We start from the raw sequence: 23,116 nt of genomic DNA, 5'->3' as shown, positions 1-23,116 counted from the left end.
AATAGTAAAATGGTAGTAAAATAGGGAGAAAACAACAAGAAAATAACATTAAAAAAAAGAAGATTTTTTTGTCCTTTAGTGAATTCGGGCTGGGCTTGGTTCTAGGTCAAAAATGTCTTACCCGAGGCTTGACCCATTTTTTAAAAGGGCCTTATATTTTTATCCAAGCCCATTTTTCAAGTTTATATTTTTACTCAAACCCTCTAACATTTCGGTCAGCCTTCAGGTCGGGCCAGGTAACCGGACCCTTGATCAGTAGTGGAGAGTCCACAATAATTGGCATCAAATGCTTAGGGGGATTCGCACTGTTCAATTCCAATATCAGCAAATATCAATTTATGAGTTTAATAATATACTTCAAATAAAAATTAAATTTACTTTATCAACACCAGAAACCCCCCCCCCCAACTTCTTTTTGTTTCCCTTTTAATTCCCTTCTTTGCTTTGCTTTGCAAAGCTTTGCCTCCCATTGGGTGGAGCCATGGAAGGAGGTCCAAGTTAATCTCTTGTTCTCTTTTGAAGGAAATGGAGATAGTAAGCAAGGCTAAGGAACCCCCTTCCCCCCCCCCCCAACACACACACACACCATAAAGCAAAGTAAGTAGCAGGAAAACAGCAGCAATTGCAGTAGCTTAGTTTATACTGAACCAGAAAAAGGCAAAACCAATTAGGGATTCTAGAAAAGTTGTCCTCCACAAGGTAATTTTGCCTCCTACCCTCTTCACTCCTCTCCTCTCCTTTCCTTTTGTTTATTGTTTTTTGGTGTTGTTTTTCAACCTCGGGTTCTTTTTTGTTTTAGTTCGAATTGATGGCTCTCTTTTTTTTTTCTAGATTCAATATCGGGGTTGAATTTCAGAGATTATATGACATTTTTGTTACTGTTTTTGGTATTGTTCTCCTTATGCAACTGTAAGTTTTTGAGCAGCTGAAATGAATACATTTTTTTTTTGATATGCGAGCATGAGATAATGAGGTGGAAGTAAGGAAGTTTTTTTATATTTGAATTTCGTCTGAGTTTATGGGTAAAGTGGATTTTGAGTGAAATCGGCTGAGAAAGAAAGAACAAAAAATGAAAACAGAATCGAACACTGGGTTTTATTATCATGAAGATGGTTTAGGTTCTATCTTGAATCGGCACGGTATATCTTTCCAACCAGCTGGTATTGATAGTAGTTCAGAGATGATTCCGATGAGTGGTTACTATGCATCACTGCCGACGATCTTGCCTGGCAATTCCAGTGTTATTACAAGCTCCCCTGCCTTAATCCAACCTGGAAATTCTTCTGGATCTTCCCTGCTTCTTGATTCAATTTCAGGGCAGAAGCATGAGGCAGGGTTTGCTGTCGAGTGGTCTATTGACGAACAGTATATATTGGAGGACAGCCTTGAAAAGTATGTAATAATTATTTCTTTTCTTACTGTATATGCAAGTTTTCTAATTTGTGCTACTAATGTAGGAAACCTAGTCCAGGTGAACGTAGTTAATAGTAAGTAATAGATTCTCTAATGTGTGTTTTTGCTGATACATTTTATGGTATAACTGTTTTTAAGGAGGTATTTATTAGGTATGTCTTCTTTTTGAGATGAGATTAAGTGCTGGCTTTTACTTTAATGTATGTGTATATAGGTATAAAGATGAACCAAGTATTATGAAGTACATAAAGATTGCAGCTACCTTGCCTGATAAAACTGTACGTGATGTTGCATTGAGGTGTAGGTGGATGCAAGTAAGCTCCTTGCTTCTTTAATGATGCATTTCTTCCATTATTTGTTCTATTTTTTATTTTCTTGTATCACGTGATTTACTGTGTATGAAAAATTGGCCTGCAAATTATTAGTTTTGATATACTGGTGTACATGTTCAATTATTAGTTTTGGCATTGACTGCAGCAAGTGTGACTCAACTGATCTGTTAATGTGCTTTTGTTCTTTTTAATTCTTAGCCATCATATTTGTGTATTTAAAATCATCTGTAGATTCATCTGCTTTAAGAGATAAAGTTATATTTGCAAATTGGCAGAGAAAGCGAAGGAAACCTGAAGAACTTAATGCGGGAAAAAAGGTGAACAGTAGGAAGGTATGCTGATGAATTATGTAACTCCACACAACACTTAATATTGATTTCTTAGTTCGTTTTCCCCCTAAATGATTTCAATCATGTTAGTTAAATTTCTTGAGAAGAAGCACTTAGAATTGGATGCTCCATTTGATTGTGAACTTTGTATAAAATGGGTTTTCATTAGTATCAACTATGAGAATCTCTTTGTCCATAGAATGTTCTGTCTGTACTGCTCCCTGGGCCCTAAGAATATTGTCTTAACTTTGATCAGTGATGCAGTCCTAGTTTGTGAGGCTTCATTCTGAGAAACCCATCACTGTTCAAGCTTGTTCACTAGTTCATCGAGCACATTGATTCACTCACACCTTTGGATGTGAAGCTTTATACTTTTTATTGTAAAAGAACTACAGTTTCCCTCAATTGCTTTCTTTCCTTGAAGTCAAATAATGAACAAAGCTGTTAGTTATGACTAAAAATTCAACATTAAGTAAATTCTTTGTATCTCAATTTGCTTAGTTGAATGTCATAACTGGGATTCCTTCTCTAATTTCCTAAATATACTAATGTCTTTAGGATGTAATATGATTAAACAACTGGTATTTTAAAGCTCATACTTCTTCAGGGTAAGCTTGTGGAATCATCTTTGAAGGTGAATATGCCTTCAGCGCTGCCACAAAACATGGCTGCATATCCTCTCATGATGCACCATCTTGACCAGAATGGAAGAATGTCTTCTGAAGGTTTGTATTTAATACCACCAGCTAGAGGTATCGATATGTTTCTTTTAGTTGCAATTGCTTTTGATTAGTATTTTTCTATCAATATTTGTCCGCATCTGCCAGTTATCTCAAGTAATGTAAGACTAACTTTTGGGTAATCTTCCAAGATGATGTTTATGATGAATTTAGGTTTAAGAAATTATGATTTTGGGGTTTTAAGTTATAATATGATGTGGATTACAGTTATTATTGCCGAAATTATGAGATTGATCTGTAGTCTTCTGAAATAACTGGAAAATAAAATGGTTTTGTAAATGTTTCAAGCATATGCGTCGCCAAGTTTTACCTGGGAAAAAGTTTCAATATTTTATCCATAAGTGAACATGGGACTAGGTGTCAAAGATGTTGATTTAAAGAACCGAATTGAGGAAATGAAAAACTCAAGCAACATTATTTGATGGAAGGAATTTAGTTAGAAAAGGTTTTGGGTAGTATTTAATCATATTGTAGCACACTGTGTCAAGTGTCAACATTTGTGCTCATTATTCTTTCCTTTTTGGGATATTAAATCTGTTATTTTAAAATGAGTATGGTAAGTGGACAAGTTTGGTTTGAACTTGTTTGATAGTTCACAAGACAAAGTAAAGCAATTTCAGGAGGAAGCTTGAAACCTAACAGCATTGCTATGTTTTTGTTGTGGGTCCCAGGAATCAGTGGTACAGTTATACATCTTTTGAAGCAAAATTCTCAAGCTTTTAGTCAAATCACGTCCAACCTTTCTGCATTCAAGGTGAGTGCACCATGCCCTAGTTCGCAGCAATTATTTTATTGGCAACATGCAATCTTATAGTAATAGGTGTTAGATGAGATGAATACCTTGTCTTGTTTGTACAGTATTTAAATGGTTAGTATGCAGGTTATGTTAGGTTTTGCCATGTCAAATTCAAGAGGTTAAATAAGGTAACAACTGCCTATTAAATGATGAATGTAGGAATTTACATGCAATAAGAATGTCATGGTTCTTGTTGAAGAGGTCCATATGCTTCTGGTTATGATGTATTATTACATGCCCCCACAGTTTTGTTGGTGGATACTCTATTTGACAGAAGTTTTATTGTCCAGTGAACCTCTTTTCTTTCAAGGGAGGAGGTCATGGATTCTATACATGTAGTCTAGTCCTTTTTAACATGTTCATGTAAACCTTGTATGTGATGGCCTCATATCAGGCACTTCTACCATGAGCTTCACTAAAATAAGCTTAGGAAAAGTTTTTACCAAAATATCTAATGATTTTCCAATATAGGTAAGTCATTAGATATTTTGGTAAAAGCTTTTCCTAAGCTTTTTCTAGTGAAGCTCATGGTAGAATTTCTCCTCATTATCATATATGGTTTCTTTTTAACAGTCTTCTGAGGTTGGTTCATTAAGTAAAATTTGTATGAACAGTTACAGGATAATATTGATCTCTTCTGTCACACAAGGAACAATATTACTGCCATTCTAAATGAGTACGTCAATGTTCTTTATATGTTGGTTATTTTTGGGTTTACATGTTGCCTATGCTACTGGTTTTTAATTTCTACTGTGACTTTTTTCAGCATGAGAGACATGCCAGGTTTAATGAGCCGGATGCCACCATTGCCTGTATCCATTAATGACGATTTAGCAATTAGCATCTTGCCTGGTGCAACTCAGGTAGGTTATCATTTAAATTGATTTAGTTTGCATGTGCTGGAGTGGATGGCCAAAAAGGTGGGTTATATAGACGACCATAAGCTGAAGTTCACTTTATGGGATTTGCAATTAACTTTATCTTATTTTCATTCAGAGCATATTTCTTGCTGGTTGAGAGTGCAACCTTTCTGGGTTGACCTGTACTCTCTTATTATATTTATATCAAATTGTACTGTGCTCTAACATTTCACTTGCAAAACATCCTGAACTCTATCTTCCGAAATGATGAAAACATGAACTCCCCTGCTCCCATTCTAGCAAGGGCACCCTTATGACCTTTTTCCCCCCTATTCTTTTATTACATGTATTTTTCTCTCTAATTAACACCTCTAATCTCTTTCAACTCCCTATTTCACTCAAACCCTCTCTAGGCCTCTAACTAGTTTTATGACGATTTGATGTAATATTGATTTTGAATTGAAATTTGACATTTTTTGGCTACTGTTGAGAGTAAAAGGATAAGAGTTCACTTTCAGTTGCCTATTCACCAAACAGTGTGGCATGATAAAGGATCTTTGACCAAGTTTCGTGCAGTCTGTTCCTTCCTATCCAATGTCAATATTTTATTGTGTCTTGCATCCTATTCTGCATTTGCTTCTTTGTCGGCACTTCAAACTTCATTTCTGTGTGAGTACCATTGTAGACCATTTGTCACCACCTTCCGACCAAAATTTTTCCAACGTGGCTGGTTAATCCTTTTCCTGTTTTTATTTTATTGCACTGTAAGTGCTGCAAACCTCATTTTCCTAGCAATTTTTTTGTTCTGTAAAGTTGTCGTACTGAACTGTTTCATAGCTGGTTGATCAAACCCTCATGTAGTCTTTCCTGTTATCTCAATGTTAGATCTACAATTGCAGTGTCATCAAATTGTTGGCTAGCATGTCAGTTGGCAAAGCATCCTTCTTTTACTTGTCATTCCCCATCATTGCAGTATTGTCTCTTTGTTGACGACTTACAACCCGGCATCTAGCCATCTTAGTTTTTTCTAATTAGGTCACATATACTTGACTGTATTAAAGAATTCTGGTGCTCATCTTACATTTGAACAGAGGGTGGGGGAGGGGTTGAATTTTAGACCGTCAACCCTCCAGTCTGTTATTTCTATCAGCTAATGTTAGATTTAAATGACAGGAAACTAGTTGCCCCATTAGGCAATAGGCGGTCTGCAAATGTTTTAACAAGTAAGCAATGATTGTTCCTTGGTTTATTCAATCACCATGAGAAACTAAATATCCTTTTCCTATGATGCATACTTGTCTACACTTTGCGTTACCTTGTATTTTTTCCCTTCTATCTCAGTTGATGATTTTTAGCTCACCAAGCGGGATCCATCTCAAGCCAAGCCAAGATACTTACAGGGAATTGTTGAGATTGAGGTTGGGTATATATCTGATTTATGTAAATTACAAACAATTTTCTAGTTGTAAATCCATAAGAAGCTTGTAGGTTATGCTCTTGTTTCTCGTGTACAAAACATTCTTCACACGTTGGGTGCCACAATGGAAAATTAGTAAAGACCCCATTTTTGGAATCCAAAATTTTCACCCGCCTTATGTCAAACCCACGCACCAGATAATGAGAACCCAGATGCTTATAATCTTCTAACAGATTCATCTGGATTTTGGATTTGAAGCTTCATGTATATAATTTTTTTATAACTTGCTACATCTTGCTTCAGTATAAGACGAATTAGAATGCCTGATGATGTCAAATATTAGTTGCTATTCATTAATCTGTAGCTTTCATTTTTGTAGTTTCTTACGCGTCACCTGAAATATGTTCAAAAGATGGAGATCCAAAGCAGGTTGGAGATTACAGCAAAAGCAAATCAGGTTAGGTTAGGTTCAGTTACAAACGCGTTCAAATTGAATTAAACCATTCACCATAAAACACCTTCGTACATAACATAGTAAAATTAGCAATGGCTAAACTCGATCTTAGAAAACTCAAATTCCCAGTTGTGCACAAAACCAGCTGTAACATTTGAAAGAAAAGAAGCCATTTTCTGCTATAATGCAAAAACATATGTAGTGACAAGCGCAGAAGCGTAACAATGCTCTATACTACAGATGATGCCATTATGACGTTAGTTCTCATAAGAAGGCAGTGACTATAATATTTGCAAAAGTATGATGCCCTACTTGTCTGCATCTCGGAATTCCAGTCAGGAAAGTGCACAAAAAGCAGGGGAAAGAAAAAACAATAATAGTAATAGTTGACAGTTGAAGTCAAGCTGACTGCAAAGATCGGGCTCGAGCTGCTGCTCTTTCTAATGCTTTTAACCGATTAGCTTCCATGCGAGCATGCTGCTCTTCTGTGATTTGATTACTAGAGACAGATGCAGCTCTTTCCAGTGCCTTCAACTTGTTAGCTTCCATCCGAGCTCTCTGTTCTTCTGTAATATGAACTTCAGTAGAGCAGTTAGCTTCATTATTTGGCATTTGTTCCAGCCTAGAGCCACTAGCTGCGAGTACTTCAGCAGAATCCATAGGGGTGGGTATGTTATGAGATGGTTCCTGTGGTCAATGACATGAACATACCTCTGTTAAACATTAGCACCACACCATAATTGAAACAACAGCAAGCCTATAACATGACACTACGAAACTAGGAGCTTATAATAAAAACGAACTCATGCATAAACTAAATTCTTTAGTCTGACTGAGTCGTGAAGCCAAATGCACAATTAAGTAGGGCCGTGAATTAAGCAATACCGATAAATGCATTTCTAGAAGCAGCCAAATCCAGTACTAGGAGCAATGATGTAAACACTTTCAGCATTCCCTAACATAAATTCTTCCTTATAGCTAAAAGCCAATTCATCCATTTAATGTAAAAATTGCATTGTTATAAGGGATACTATTTTGGCATCAAATGGACTCGGAAACACAAATATCAAAAGCAGCAATATGATAAAAGGAAAAAACACACGAATGCACCAAATGCCATAGGATCATAACAATTTAAGAATGCTTGAAGCATACTATCCATTATTGCTTTTAGTTTCTAGAAAACATGGTAATGATTTTCCTTTGAAAAAAGCCTTTTACTAAAGGACCCCTCACACTACTAGCTATTGACTTGAGATGAGAGTTCACAAGTATAACAGAAAGAACAGACAACTGAAGAACAAGTTCAAAGGAATACGATTACCTCAGAAACTTTCTGGTAAATCTCATTAAGCATGCTGTCTTGAATATCATCTACATGATCTACCTCATAGTGGACATGAGTTTGTTCCTCAGAATGTCCAGCCACTACAATAAAGAGAGGGTTGCTTATTTTGTTACCTTAAAGAGCAATACAATAATATGCCTCTAAGCAATAAAACAAATAAACATACTTGAAATGGGCGACATGGAAATGGAATCTGTTACAACCAAAAGAAAAACAGGCACTGTTGCAGCATACCTTGCCCATCGCTGGGGCCATTAAATTCATCTGGACTTTCATGCAATTTTGTAGGATCCCCTCCTCTAGCAACTCGCTCTCTTAAGTCTCTAATACAGTTCTGACAAGATATATGCAACAAAAGAATTATGCTTATGTATACCCAGAATTTACTCAGCTGTCCAAATTATGAAGATGCTAAAGCAAAGTCACCGGCACGTAAAGGGATTTAAATTTACTGTCATCAAAGCTGCCTGTATTTTAGGAAAACAAAGAACATCTATGGAGTCCAGATCAACACGAACAATCTCAAACAAAGCTAAATAGCTAATACAATACGTGAAATTCAATGGTTAAACATTAAACCTCGTCTCGATATGTACATTTAAATTTGAGTCTCAAAACCCAAAGCTATGAGTAAGAGGTAGCCAATCGCGTAATGTCTTGCAGGCTACTCCCTTGAAACAAAAACTACTTTACCCTAAATTCAGTAAAAAGTCATTGAACACTGCAAATTAAGGGTTGAATGAGTTACCTTAACACGTTTGGAAGAAGCAACTTTATCCACTTTATGTACAAACTGATCAAAAGAGTAATAAGGGAGCAACTGCTTGTGCCACTCTCTGTACAACTCAATTAAGTTTCCCAAATCACTGGCCTAAAAGAAAAAAACTTTAAAGCTTAATTAAATCACCCAAAAAAAGGTAAAAGAAGAACAATCATATGAAGTTAAGAGAAAGAAGATAAATCTAGTAATCTACCTCGTGACTGCGACCGCGGTACCTAAAAGCCCGAGGGAAGTGGCGAAGGATGTAACCGATACCATCATCGGAGAGGAGAAGTTCGGGTGTGAGCTTGGGTCGGGTTCTGCTTTTGGATACTTTCTTGGGCTTTTCGGGTCTAGGGAGCTGATTGGGAGTATAGCTGAGGGCGGCGGAGGCGGCGGCAGAGGAAGCGTTGAGATTGGGTTGATCGGGGCAGTCACGAGCCCAGTGACCGGGTCTTCCGCACTTGTAGCAGCCTTTTCCGACGGGATTTGGGATACCGGATCCGGGCCTTCCGGGATTGGGATGATCGGATTTGGGGGCGTCGGGGCAGTCATGGGACCAGTGGCCTGTCTTTCCGCATTTGTAGCAACCCGTCGGCGCTGATTTTGGATTCTCCATTTCGCACTTCTCTCAGGTGTTTAGGTTCTTCTCTTACTACTTTTACTATTTATTTGCTCCTTTTGTATATGGCGGGAGATATTGGAGGGAAAAAAAATATTAGCATTTTTTACTTCGGCCCAAATCCACCAGTTTCTAATAAACTTATCTTTAAATTCGGTCTTTTATTTTTCTAATATCTAAGAGATGCGTTTGTAAGAAAATGGTTTTCCCTCCAATATCTCCCGCCACGTACAAAAGGAGCAAATAAATAGTGATCGCCCATTTTTCTCTGTTTGTCTCAAGATTTCGTCGAAACTTGTGGGTTTCTGTCGAAATTTCTTGTTTGATCTCTCTTCTTGAAGCCGAAGTGCGAGACAAGGTCCTTCTCGGCGCTGTCTCGATTCAACTCTTGTTCGCCGGTTTTTCTCCGTTTTATCTCGGGATTTTGTCGGAGCGTTTGGGTTCCCTCCGGAAGTTCTTTTTTCTGTGTTTGCTCGCTGCTAGTTGCTTCCTTTCAGCTGGGGTTTTCAGGCTGCTGGTGTTTCTTTCTTTTCATTGCCGGTGGGTTTCTGAGAGTTGAGTCTCACTGGATTCTTCGATTGGCTCGTTTCGGGAGCTTTTTTGGTTGTTTCTGTTGTGAGGGCTCTTCTCTTCAGTGGGCTCCTTTTTCAGCTTTTCTGTCAGGTTCGAGTCGTCCCTTGAATCCACTTTTATTTTTGCTCTTTCGTTTTCTATGATTTGATCTTGGTTTGGTTATTTCACTTCTTCATTGAAAGATGACTCAGGGTTGATGGATTGTTGCTTTATGATTGGTTTTCTTTGCATTATCGTTTGCTTATTATGAATATTGTGGCTTGGAACTGTAGAGGTTTAGGCCAACAACACTCTGTTAGGGCTTTAAGGGATGTTTATCAAAAACATAATCCCGACATTATATTTCTTAGTGAGACTAAACAGAGGGGCTCAAAACTGGAAAAACTCAGGAATAGATTGGGCTATGTTTACTCAAAGTATGCCGATCCAACGGGGACTGCAGGAGGTCTCTCTTGGTGGTGGCGATAAAATATGAATCTTCAGGTCTATGTAGCTACTAAGAATTTCTTTGATACAACTGTTGAAACGGAAAAAGGTACCTTCGTGTACGGACATCCCTATGTTAAGGGTAAATTGGAAGTTTGGGAAGCTATTAAAGAGCTTAATCACTGGTGCAATAAAGCATGGTGCTGTATAGGAGATTTTAACGACGTACGTTTTAACTATGAAAAGCAAGGAGGTAATCCGATTGATGCGTCAAGAGCTTGGGAGTTTAATAAATTTATATCTGGATGTAATTTGTTTGATCTACCGATTCAGGGAGGGGAGTTTACTTGGGCCGACAATAGGGACAATAAATCCTATGTAATGCTCGATGGTGTAATTGGTTCCCGAACTGTTTAGCATATGCTGACATTGCTATTGGGTCTGATCATAAGCCTCTCTTTCTTTGCCTTGAGAAGAGGGATAAACAAAATTGGAAGTCCTTTAAATTTAGGTCGAAGTGGCTTGTCAATGATAAGTGTTAGAAAGGGAAAGATGGAAGCACTGAAGATTTCTATCTTGATCAACGAAGCTAATAGGGAAAGATTCAAACTGGGAAGGGGACTTAGGCAAGGATGATGTGTGGTATCGCCTTTGCCAGAGATGTGGAGAGATCAAATCGATGGAACATATTCTATTTTTCTGCCAGTTGCTATTAAAGTTTGGAAACTTTCTTCCTTCAGTAACTATCCAAGGAAGGAAAGTTTCAAAGGGATGTTTTTTTACCTCTTTTGCATTTTGATCGTTAATGTCTTTTTACCTCGATCAGTATTTTTAAAAATGATTTTTTTTGAGTTATCAAAATGAAAAGAACTTAGAAGTTAAAGTAACCAAAATGGAGTGTAAATATGATATGGTGTCTACAGTCAACTATTGTTAAAAATATAAAGTGTGACTAAAATGAGCATAATGAAATTGTAAAAATTTTATTTTAAATAACCAAAATTTAAGCATCCTAAAAATTAGGCGGCCAATTAAATTGTTTAGCCAAAAATTTATTTACTTTTTTATTCTTGGTTTTTGCTGAATATTTATTTCAACTTTTAACCAAAAAAATTGTGGATTAATGACACCTTAAATAATGAATTATCTTTATGATACCCGTAAACATGATAGGCTGGCAATAATGATTGACACGTCACTGTTTCACTTCAACGATTTCCAACTTTCAAATGTTTCATTTTCACCACCATACCATCATAAAGGACAAGACAAGCAAGTTTTCCAACCTACCAAACACATTGTTTGAATTCATATAAAATCTGTATCTATAATTCCTAACTTTAATGCCTTTGCTGAAAGGCTGGAGCCTAGTTCCTCATTTAACCTCTGAAACTGAAATATTATAAATATCTATATTTACAAAACAAAAAAACCTGACTCTTCCTGCCCGTTATAATTGCAGCTTCGTCCTATTGTTTTGTTTCAATGAATTTTCATTCCATCCCAAAAATAAATTTTATACTTCTGAAAAAAGTTTGGGGGGTTCATAAATTACCAGCCCAATCATAATCTTGATACACGAAGTGAATAGGGCCTCCATCAGACAAAAGATGCGTCAAAAGCCCCGCCCTGGTTGTATCCAGGTAATTCATCACCCACCTCAGCACATCTTTCTCTTGTCCAAAATCTACACTAAACCTGTTTCAAGGTAACCCCCAAAAAGAAAAACAATGCATGCATCAAGGCCATCCTTTTCCCTCTCAGTTTCAAAGTACATACTCATAAATTGGCATTAGTATGTACTGAAAACTTACCACTTGATGATCCTAGTTAAAGAAACAGTTCTCTTGTCTAGATTGATCTCTATGGCTCCATTCTGGAAGTACTCCCTTGCAGCACCTCTTAGCTCACCTTCAACACCCTGAGCAGTGAAAAACCTAACGGTGGGGCTTGACCTTGTTCCATTGCATAGTCCAAAATGGATGAATGGATTAACTTTAGCTGGAGCAAACTATCATTTTAAGAAGAAAAAGAAACCAGTTAAAAACGAGGCTGTAGGGCAAAGACAATTGATGAAGTTGGGGCCGGGGTTACCTTTAAGCGCCTGTCACCATTGCCAAAAGGCCTGACCAAGGAATAAGGTGACTTTCGATTGTTTCTAAGGATCCCATTCTGTATAACGCTGAGGCTGTAAGGGTAGCCCCCAATTACATATTGGAAATCACCGAAAAAAGCTCTTCTATCAAGTATTCCTTCAGGATGTCCAATGGTAATTACAGCATGGATGGCCATGGCATTATATAAGTTCAAGAAGAAGGCTAGTCTCTCGTCTGGACTTAGTAATTGAAGATCCACCCTTTGCAGATCTCGTGTCAAATTTAAGTACCTGCATCAAATCAATGCTTAGAAAACCGGATTACATGCTTAATCTATTGGAGTTGTTAATGAATTGAAAGAGGAGGAAACAAGGAAAAAAAACCTGCGGAATTCTTCACTCTTCCCGATCCTGTAATAGTCAACATGATGCCTGTCATCTGATGCGTATGCTTCGAGTATGGCGGTCATCAACCTGGCAAGCTTGTCGGCTAGAAAAGATGGGGATTTGGGCTCACTATCGTTGACTGAGATCCGAAAGTTGAAGCATGCTGTAATGAAAGGCTCATGCTCAAGGAAACGATAAAAATGTCTTCCTTCTTCAAAATCATTTTCCCTGCACCAACAATGGTATCATATACAAAAGCACGAGTATGATTAGGGGTCGACTAGAATAAATTGGAAACAGTGCGGGAGAGAATGTTTTTGTACCCGAAAACATGTTTGATGAAATGCTTCTGGGCCAGCTGCCTTCCAGTTTCAATTCCCTATAAAACACGTAAGAGTAATTTAATTATTTACTGTTGGTGCAATTTCAACAGTAAAGATGTTAATGTTTGTTAACAAGAAAACATTTTACATGTCGGATTTTTTAATCAACTTTTGAGAAATCACTTTCTTTGTTTCGTAAACTTTATTTTATTCATCATGGTATGGTATGACTCTATTCATGGTAGCAATAAAATAATGTACCCTTCAAGTCAAAACAACCTTTTTTCCATCATCATAATTACAATATATTTAATTAATATAATCCCGTTTATTGTCTTCTTCAAATTCTTGAAAGAAACAAATGTTTTTCGAGAAAGGTAACATGTTTTTTTTTTCTTTTTAAAAGGTTAATTATAAAATAAAAAAGTGACGACTTATAGAATTAAAATGTTTCATTAATAATAAGATTATATGTATGTAATCATTAAGAAAATACATTCCATAAAATTTGTAATCATACAAATAGTCCCAAACAAAACACGCGTGACATATATAATAGTCCAATTATGAGAGAATTGGTATATACAATATAAGCCTATAAGTACAACCTAAGGTTTGCAGCTAATCTACCATAATTAGTGCTTAATAGGTTGGGTTAATCAATAAATATCATCCCTGAATGATGGTGGGTTTGTGCTGTCATCCCTTGCTTCGTGCAATCCATCATTAGTGTCGTGTAACGTGTTGGTTTTTTCCCCTAGTTTTTCTTCATCATATTTTTTTTAAATCGAATTGTTAATGGTCAAGAAAATGCTAATAATTATTATAGGTCGCTATATTTCATCACTGTGAATGGAAGGGTGTGTTTGTTTTTTTTAAATATTTTTCATCTTTCACATCTATTTTTTAGAAATATCACCATTTCCTTATTTATTTTCCTTTTCTTCCATTTATTTCACGATTTTTAGGATAAGTTACTTATTTTCATTATTTATTACCAAGTATAGCGATTTTATTAAATTAATTCCTAGTATTATTATTAATAAGCAACCAAAATTGAAAAAAGAAAAATAAATGAAATACCTTTTTTCTGCCGCAGTCAAGGTGGTGAATGATGACTTCCAACATATCATCACCGGCGAAGCAATTCTTGACGATCTTCATCTTAATCAGACGGTCCTGAATCGGCAAACTCTGTCTCAGAAGCTTCACAATCCCCAGCAACTCATCTTTTTCTTCTTCTTCTTCATCTTCATCATCATCGAATCCATACACCGGTACTTTAGGAGCTCCGTCAGGGCATTTCTGGCTCAACAATTCCCTCATTCTCTTATCCAACTCCCCACTATTTCTCAACGAATTCAACGTCACTAACCCACCCAATAACTTCTCGTTGAAAAATATCTGAGGTACTTCCGATTTCCCCGTTCTTTCCACCAACTCCTTGGCTCTTTTGGGGAACACGTCGATGTTTATTTCCACGTACGGTAGCCGTTTTTCTCTGAAGAATTTCCTAACGGCGGTGCAGTCACGACAATTCGACCGCGAAAAAAACGTTATTCGACCTTTTAAATCAAACCTTTCGTCTTCGCTTTTCAGCTTCACTATGACTTTGACACCCGGGATTTTGATCTCCGTCACCTCCAAGTTTAACGAATCGTTTTTCACGACGAAATCCTCACCGTCCTCTGTTAGCGACGATAAGCGTTTTATGATTGCCGCTGAGAGAGTGGTGCTTCGATCTTTTATGTACTTCCCTATGCTAGGCATGCTTTCGGCCGGGGATACGGATTGAGAGCGTTCCAATTCGGGCTGTGGCTGTGGCGGTGGCTGGGGTTTCGGGAAATGAGCTTGAGCCTTGATGGCTGGCATGTAGTTATTATAGCAATTAGTACCGTTGCTTTGAATTTGATGATTAACCTCCTTAGCGTTGGACTCTCCGATTTTATTCACTTCAACAGAATTCAAACTACAATCTTCCTTCTTTTCACTAATGATTTTCTTCATTTCCACATCAGAGAATTCAGCTCCGAGTTGATCATCCAGCTTGACGACGGTTCCGTTAACGTCGCCATTGGAAATATTAATTTTCTTATCATCGACGACGACGCCTTTGGGTGACTCGGGGTTCATTTCTTTTTTATTAATTATTTCAGAAAGGGAGAAAAAGGAAACTAAAAGAAACAATAATAAAGAATAAAGAAAAAGAGGTAACGAGAAAACGAAAACCAGAGCGATGAAAACGGAGTGATTGAATGGAGAGAAAATATAGAGAGAAATGAAAATCAAAATGGAAGTATATAAAACAGGAGGGGGGTGGGCTCTCAGGAAGAGGTCAAAAGACGTGAAGACAGAGCCTTCCTTTTTTATTTGATTCATAAATATTTGATTGATGAATATTACTTACCAAAAAAGAAAACAAAAAATAAGGTTAATTCCGACAAACATCCTCCACTTATTTCCTAAGTTTTAAATTCATCCATAATTAATTCATTAAAGCATCGATGTTATATTATTCTGACCTTTTTGCCAACTAGGTGCGAATTTGAGCTTTAAATATTAAGACCTGGATCAAATTATAAATATGTGCATACCTATTCTATGACATATTAAAAATAATAAAAATGTCAATTGGATGACTATTTTCATTAACGTATTAGATCTAAACTAACTCATAAGATACGTATACATATATTTGTAATATAATTCATGCATTTTAAACGTATTCCATGTGAGATTAATAAACAGACTTAATTAATATAATTGTCGATACTTTAAAGAATATTTTAAAATTTAGTAATGAATTAAAATATAATCCTAGTTTGAGGATGTGAAGTTAAACCAAGCAATAAGAAGAATAGTGGGATTTGGCATGAGATTGAGTTGACACTTTGATATTGAGTGGCTAAACTTGGGTCCCAAATTAAGCGTAGTTTAAGGGGGAAAGATATTAGTTTGGGCTTAGTCAAAGGGGGCTTACAAAAGAAGTCAATTTGCTTTAGATATGGTTTCGGCTTTTGGAGAATAACCGAATTGCCATTGGGGGCATTGTTCATCAAACTTCCCTCCAAGTGGCATTTGCTTGAATCGGACCAAATTGAAGCCGTCCAACACGTATTACAATTTTTTTTTAAAACAAACTATATATATTTTTAATTATTAAAAAAAACTTCTTACTCCACTAATCTTACAGGATAATTCGATATCAATTCGATTGGAAAATATTTAATATATTCTTTTCTTAAATATTTATTATTATCTTTTTATCTTTTTTTATTTTTATATAATTTTTTTAAATAAAAGAATTAAAATTGGTCTGTCTAAGTATTAAATCTGTGTTTAATAAATTTATAAACAAATTTTTTTACCACTACAATCAATGATAAATAAATTAAATTTTACATTAATTAATTTTTAACGTAAAATATTTTCTCCTACTAAATTTATGTATTTATACTATTATTTAAGTCCCTCGCTGAATTGGTGTCACCCTCAACCTAGTCATCAACTTAGTCAAAAAAATTACAAAAATACCCTTACGTAGTTAAAATAAGTTATACTAAAAATCCTATTACATGCGTATATACATGGAAACCACAGATTTAGAATAAATATGGTTTGAAACTAATAAATCATAATAACACATGAAATATATACATATTTGAATGTATAAGTTTTTATCGTATCTGCTCTTTTTGATACAATGCCTAGAACTACCCATAGCCCTTCCTCAATCCTTAAATAGGAGAATAATGCGCTTTAGCACACTTGAACCTACGTCCTCCTACACTGGCAATAATGCTGATGTCAATTAAGCTAAGACTCAATCGGCTATTATGATTAATTAGTTCAAACCATATATTTCTTTATTTGTTGTATGTTATTTTTAAACACAAATTTGCATTCTAAATACATAGTTTCTCCATGCATATGTGTAATAGAATTTCTAGTATATTATACTTTTTATTCTGAACTGATATAAACACTATGATAAAAATAGTTTACCCAATTACAAATAGTTTATTTAAATAATTATAATAAAAATTAATTGTTATAATATATAATTTAATTGAAAAAAATAATTTGGAATTTAGACTAAAATAATTGGGGATCGACCCGATTAAGCAACGAACAAGTAAAAATTAGAAATTGAGCATACAAATTTAACGTGAAAAAACCCCTCCAAAGAGAATAAAAAACCACGGACAAAGATAATTTTACTATAATGGGAAAAGAATGAAGAGTATAAAGATGGAGATAAAAACTAAACCCCGAAACCCAAAAAATAAAGAACCCTCAAAACGTAAACACAAAATTCTCCAAAAGTGTTATGAGTTCTAATCTTTAATAGGTGTATTTTCTAAGGTTGAAAAAGAGTCTATTTATAGGCTAAACTCATAGGTCGAATAATAATAAAATAATCTAGACTAATCAGAGTTTGATTGAAACAAATAAACAGAGTTTAACTAGAAGATTATTTCTCAAATTTGACTAAAATAGGAGTCATACTCAACAAATCTCCACATTGACTCATATTTCCACAACGCCATCTTTGCTAAAGCCCGCCACGGGCTTATCTTGAACTATGTAGAGTATTAATTGAGTCGAATTTTTGCTTAGAAACTGGAAGGCTTCTAGCCTTCGACTTGTACATTGCCAAATCAAAACTAACCTGAGCCTGATTTTCACGAACACAGTGCCCTAACTTTTCAAAACATGCATCCAAAAGAGAACCTCTCTTCAACGAAACAACCATACATTTTTCCTTCCTATGACCAAGTTGCCTTCGCTCCAAACGAGTTGACTTCGACTCCATAACGGACGAGGAACATCCGATTTCACCGGTCATTGTAGAACCTTCCAAAACATAAAGACTGCCGATTCTTTTACCTTTTAACAAAATGAGAGTCCCACGAGACACCTTAATGCCACTCGACTCGATGTTGATCTTGTAACCTTTTAAGTCTAAAATACTCAAGGAAATGAGATTCTTACAATATCAACACTGTTTGTCTCGCTTCTTTGATGCTACCAAAATGGAAGCTTGCCTATCTGTCTTGTTATTCTAACCAAAATTATTGTCGAGTTTGTCTTTACTCAACAAATGACCCTTCACATCATCGAACAAGAGTTTGTCTTTGCCATAAATTAGGATCCCCCTGAAAGACTTGTATGAAGGGGGTAAAAAACACAATAATAGCATAGCCTGATAATCTGAACCTCAACGTTATTTAAATCATTTAAAAGGGTAATGAATTGACTGATGTGATCTCTAAGAAATTCACATTTGTTCATGCGAAACGTAAATAAACATTGTTTCAATACTAAACGGTTAGCTAGAGACTTAGTCGTATAAAGAGTTTCTAACTTTTTCCACAAGGTAGATGAGGTCTTCTCCATCAATATCTCCTGCAATACCCTATTCGCGAGGCACAACTGGATTGCAGACACGGCCTTTTCATCAAACTCTTCCCATTCTGACTGATTTAGATTCTTGGGCTTTTTCCCAGTAAAGACATTTTTCAGGCCGGTTTGAACTAAAATTGCCATCATCTGAACTTGCCACAGATTGAAATTTGTGACACCACCGAACTTCTCAATGTCAAACCTTATTGTTTCCATCTCTGAATGGGTTGATCTACGAAAATTGAACTAGCTCTGATGCCAATTGTTGGGGATCGACCCGATTAAGCAACAAACAAGTAAAAATAGCGGAAGAAATTGAGAAACTGAACACACAAATTTAACATAGAAAAACCCCTCCAAAGAGGATAAAAAACCACAGAAAAAAATAATTATACTATAATGGTAAAAGAATGAAGAGTATAAAGATGGAAATAAAAACCAAATCCCGAAACCCAAAAAATAAAGAACCCTCAAAACGTAAATACAAAATTCTCCAAAAGTGTTATGAGTTCTAATCTCAAATGGATGTATTTTCTAAGGTTATAAAAGAGCTTATTTATAGGCTAAATTCATAGGTCAAATAATAATAAAATAATCTAGACTAATCAGAGTTTGATTGAAACAAATAAATAGAGTTTAACTGAAAGATTATTTCTCAAATTTAAATAAAATTGGAGTCACACTCAATAATATTTTTTTATAGGACCCAAACCAACCAACCAACCAACCAACCTCAAAGTAAAATCTGAAGAAAAAAAAAACTCACATAATTTATATAAAATGGAATCCAAACTTATAATATTAAAATAAACTAGTAGTTTGTTTGATAAACCATTGATTTTTTTTATTTAATTGAAAATGAAAATTTTTAACAATTAATATTTTAAATGTGTTTGATAATAATTTTAATTTTTTACTTAATATAAAATTTTCAAAAAAAAAGTGTTGAATAAGATAAGTAGGTAGGGAGCTACTTATCAGTTAATGTAAAATATATTAAGTTTATTTTATTTCATTAAAAATTGAATTAAATTGTCCTTTTATAAAAAAATTAAATATTCAAATTAGTATATTTACCTTTCATCCAAAACTATCCACAATCATACAGAATATTATATTAAAAAGATTAAAATTAAAAAATAAAAAATTATTTTAAAAATCAATATTTAGTTTTATCAAACAAAATAATTATATTCAATACTTATATTTACTAATTTATCAAACAATTTTCTAATATAAATTCAACACTTATAAAATTTAGCAATAAAAATCCAATACTTAATTTTTCAATATTTAAATTTTTAATTTATCAAACACACCATTGTTGAGTATTTTTCTCTGTCTCTTTTAGATGGTGAGGCTTCCTTATTTATATGATATAGGTATTGTTCACTGACATGACATACTAAGTAGGTTCCATGCAATTCAGCACGTATCCTGCTCTAGACTTAACAAGTATTTATGTGGTCCCATGCGCGATCCCACATGTGAGGCTTCCCTATTTATATGATATAGGTATTGTTCTCTATCTCGTTTGTTGCAAGCTCTATCCTTGTTGCATGTGCTCACGTGTTTGCTTGACCGAAAACATATGACACTGCCTGGCCATTTGCTGATCAGATTGCATGAATCCTACCCCTATTCTTATAGGAAAATCAATCTTCATGTAGAAAGTTGCAAACATCATCTTAGCCATCTTCATTATGGGATGTCTAGAAATGACATTATATGCCATGGGATGATCAACCACAAAAAACTGAACATACTTCGTCGTGGTATGCTCACCATCCCCCAAGGTCATGGGTAAAGTAATAGAACCCTTTTTCTAGTAAGCCTCCCAGGTTAACACTTCCATAGCATTGCCACTATCCACTAACATTCTTTTTACTTCGAAACTTGTAATAGTTGCTAACACAACCATTAGATCGTTTCCCTCCTCATCGCAAACTAGCTCTTCATCTTTGTTACCAAATTACACCTTTCATTCTTCCTGTTGACGCAACCTCTTTGGCAAGTTAACTGACATAACACTTCTAAGATGAGCCTTCCTCTTGGTATTAGAGGTCGCCTAATCCTCATCTATCCCAATTATCACATGAATAATTCCTCTCACCTTCTTCTTACCTTTTACTTCGATCCTCAAACTCTTCCTTGGCAGAATATTATGCTGAGCTACAAAATCCTTCAGCTTTTCATTTTTGTCTGCTTCTTCAATGGCATCATTCAAAGAAGAAAAATCCTCAGTTTTATGGCCCCCATTTTCATGAAAAGCATACCTATCCCTCGAGTTCAACCTTCTTGTATTATGTCTCATAGGTGGAGGACTTAGCAAAATACCCAGACTCTTTACCTAACTAAGGATATATGCACGCGTAGCAATTAAGGGAGTATATGTCTCAAATTTACTATAAGGAGGATACCTTTTTGTGTGCTTAGGTTGAAACCATTGAGACGTCTTAGATAACTCATTCTTGACTATCCCTTCTACTATCCTCCACCTTGTACACACAGAGCCTGAGAAGACGGACCCTGACAACCACGAGCTCTTTCTATTCCTCAAATGCCTATAATCCCTTTGGAAAGTACTGCTTCTTAATCTCTTCTACTTTAGTAAATTTGTGAGCCCTCTTATATAAATCTGCCAAACTTTGTGGCCTGTTACCAGTGAACGAGTACTGTACATACTCATTTAAGACTCCCACAATAAAAGCATCAATAGCCCATTGGTCTTTCAAATTTTTTGTATTTAATGTCGCTGCATGAAAACGCTTGATGTAATCCTGCAAACTCTCTCCTTCTCTTTGCTTGACAAATATTAAACCCATAGGAGTACTCATTATTGTCCTATACACTAGAAACCTCCCCAAGAACATCTGACCTAATTGTGAAAAACTTTGAATGGAACCCTGCGGTAGAGATAAATACGAGTCTTTTGCACTTCCCTTAAGGTTTGTTGAGAAGGCCTTACACTTCGCAGCATCAGGAGCTCCCAACATATTCATATAATCATTGTATTGCATGAGATGTGCTCGAGGGTCCCTCCTACTTTCAAACATTTCTTTTAGGACTTTAAAGTCAGCCGGTAAACTTATAGTTGCTACTGCACCAATTTGTTGAGTATTTTTCTCTGTCTCTTTTAGATGGTGAAACTTCCCTATTTATATGATATATGTATTATTCATTGATATGACATACTGGGTAGGTTTCATGCATATCAACACGTATCCTGCTCTAGATTTAACACGTGTTTATGTGGTCCCATGCGCGATCCCACGTGTGAGTTCGCAGGAGAATTAGGTACTCCTCTTGCGAACACTATTATTATACGAGTTCAATCTGTGAACTCAGCGTGCGAGCTCGTTGGCAACTGACCCAAACCCATTCGAGTTTTGGGCCGGTAATAGCAAGCATCATAAGAACCCTAAATTCTCAATCTTATCAATTTTTTTAGGGGAATTCTCAATATTATCATCAAATATTATTATTTAACTCAATTATAGTTCGACTTATTCCTTGTTTACATAGTTTTGCGGATGTATATGATTTTTTGTTTTCGATGAGAATATGTATATGATGTTAGTATTATGGGCGTTGGCGAATCCGTCTCTCTTCATGCCTTCTCGCACGTCACATTAATAAAGAAATTAATATATCACAAGTGAAAACGTGGGATTGCATTTAGAGACCTCTTCGTGGGTAGGAATGGGCTGCCTCATCTTCAGTTTCTTATTTAAACGGGGTTTAAAATATATTAGACTTTCGTTTATATTAAATTTTAATTGTTTTTAGTTTATTTTTATAAACAAGTAACCATTCACACTGAATTGAATCAATCTCAATTCTACAGATAAGTTTAACTTGGACTGGGGACATCTTTGATGGCACTTAACCGAGTCAAGATGATAGTTATTTATATTAAAGAATTGAATTTTAATCTGTTTTTTTATTTAAAAATTTTGATCCATTCATACAATTATGAAAAAGGTAAAAATGATTTTGTAGCCTTTAACATTTAGAATTTTTGCCAATTTAATCCTTACTCTTTAATACATAAAAATAAAAAATTTAAAGTTTTTTTTATATTTTCAACAAAAATCTTAAAAAAGTTTAAATTATATATTTATTTACAGAAATCATTAAGAAATTATAAAAAAAACTATAAAAAAAATTAAATAGTTTCAAATTTTAAAAAAGAAAATGTTATTTACTTCTTTATTAATAATAAAGTCCATTCAAACTTTAGATAGACATTTCACCATTCAAGAAGAACTAACACATTTTTTGAACATTTGGAACTTTTTATAATTTTATTGAACTTTTAAATGAATTTCTTAAAATTTTAGATAGACAATTTACCCTTCAAGAAGCAAATAACACATTTTTTTTGAGTTTTTGAAACTTTTTATATATTTATAGTTTTATTGAATTTTAAATAAGTTTCTTAAAATTTTAGATAGACATTTTACTATTCAAGAAACAAATAACACGTTTTTTTTAAACTTTTGGAGTTTTTATATTTGTATGACTTTATTGAATTTTTAAATGAATTTCTTAAAAATTTAGATAGATATTTTACCATTCAAGAAAAAATAACAATTTTTTTAATTTTTGGAGTTTTATAATTTTATTGAATTTTTAAATGAATTTTTTAAAATTTTAGATAGACATTTTACCATTGAAAAAGTAAATAACACACTTTTTTTTTGAATTTTTGGAACTTTTTTATATTTTTATAATTTTATTAAAATTTTAAATGATTTTCTTAAAATTTTTATTTGTACTTTTATTTTTTTAACATTTTTGGGAAAAAATTTAAAAAGTTTGTAAATTTTATT

At 34.8% G+C, this 23,116-nt stretch overlaps 4 protein-coding genes across 6 annotated transcripts; 1 reads left to right on the top strand and 3 right to left on the bottom strand.

The window, feature by feature from the left end:
- The first annotated feature begins 364 nt into the window (after positions 1 to 364).
- LOC107909977 (uncharacterized) lies at positions 365 to 6,043 on the top strand. 3 transcript variants are annotated; one of them, XM_016837705.2, is made up of 10 exons: positions 365 to 699; positions 832 to 1,392; positions 1,628 to 1,727; positions 2,021 to 2,077; positions 2,682 to 2,799; positions 3,486 to 3,568; positions 4,225 to 4,286; positions 4,377 to 4,473; positions 5,644 to 5,693; positions 5,812 to 6,043. In XM_016837705.2, the coding sequence occupies exons 2-9, from the start codon at positions 1,070 to 1,072 to the stop codon at positions 5,668 to 5,670; spliced, it is 867 nt and encodes a 288-aa protein (XP_016693194.1). In that variant the 5' UTR covers positions 365 to 699; positions 832 to 1,069; the 3' UTR covers positions 5,671 to 5,693; positions 5,812 to 6,043. The 3 variants fall into 3 exon arrangements, with proteins under 3 accessions (XP_016693194.1, XP_016693193.1, XP_040945364.1); XM_016837704.2 differs by lacking the exon at positions 5,644 to 5,693; XM_041089430.1 differs by lacking the exons at positions 4,225 to 4,286; positions 4,377 to 4,473; positions 5,644 to 5,693; positions 5,812 to 6,043 and adding an exon at positions 3,695 to 4,033 and having other exon boundaries at positions 387 to 1,392.
- Positions 6,044 to 6,494: 451 nt separating this feature from the next.
- Positions 6,495 to 11,033, bottom strand: LOC107909976 (TIMELESS-interacting protein). Its single transcript, XM_016837703.2, has 5 exons — positions 8,664 to 11,033; positions 8,438 to 8,560; positions 7,924 to 8,023; positions 7,666 to 7,769; positions 6,495 to 7,028 (listed from the first exon to the last, which is right to left on the bottom strand). The coding sequence occupies exons 1-5, from the start codon at positions 9,066 to 9,068 to the stop codon at positions 6,741 to 6,743; spliced, it is 1,020 nt and encodes a 339-aa protein (XP_016693192.2). The 5' UTR covers positions 9,069 to 11,033; the 3' UTR covers positions 6,495 to 6,740.
- Positions 11,034 to 11,271: 238 nt separating this feature from the next.
- LOC107909978 (uncharacterized) lies at positions 11,272 to 15,246 on the bottom strand. The gene is made up of 6 exons (XM_016837707.2): positions 13,959 to 15,246; positions 12,876 to 12,931; positions 12,550 to 12,780; positions 12,165 to 12,456; positions 11,885 to 12,081; positions 11,272 to 11,768 (listed from the first exon to the last, which is right to left on the bottom strand). The coding sequence occupies exons 1-6, from the start codon at positions 15,006 to 15,008 to the stop codon at positions 11,615 to 11,617; spliced, it is 1,980 nt and encodes a 659-aa protein (XP_016693196.2). The 5' UTR covers positions 15,009 to 15,246; the 3' UTR covers positions 11,272 to 11,614.
- Positions 15,247 to 20,845: 5,599 nt separating this feature from the next.
- Positions 20,846 to 21,337, bottom strand: LOC107907931 (uncharacterized). Its single transcript, XM_016835230.1, has one exon. It carries the CDS (start codon positions 21,335 to 21,337, stop codon positions 20,846 to 20,848), a length of 492 nt encoding a protein of 163 aa, XP_016690719.1.
- Positions 21,338 to 23,116: the final 1,779 nt, after the last annotated feature.

This window comes from Gossypium hirsutum, chromosome D02, assembly GCF_007990345.1.
Source record: "Gossypium hirsutum isolate 1008001.06 chromosome D02, Gossypium_hirsutum_v2.1, whole genome shotgun sequence".
NCBI classification, from domain to species: domain Eukaryota; kingdom Viridiplantae; phylum Streptophyta; class Magnoliopsida; order Malvales; family Malvaceae; genus Gossypium; species Gossypium hirsutum.
This window is presented reverse-complemented; position numbering and strand designations above follow the sequence as displayed.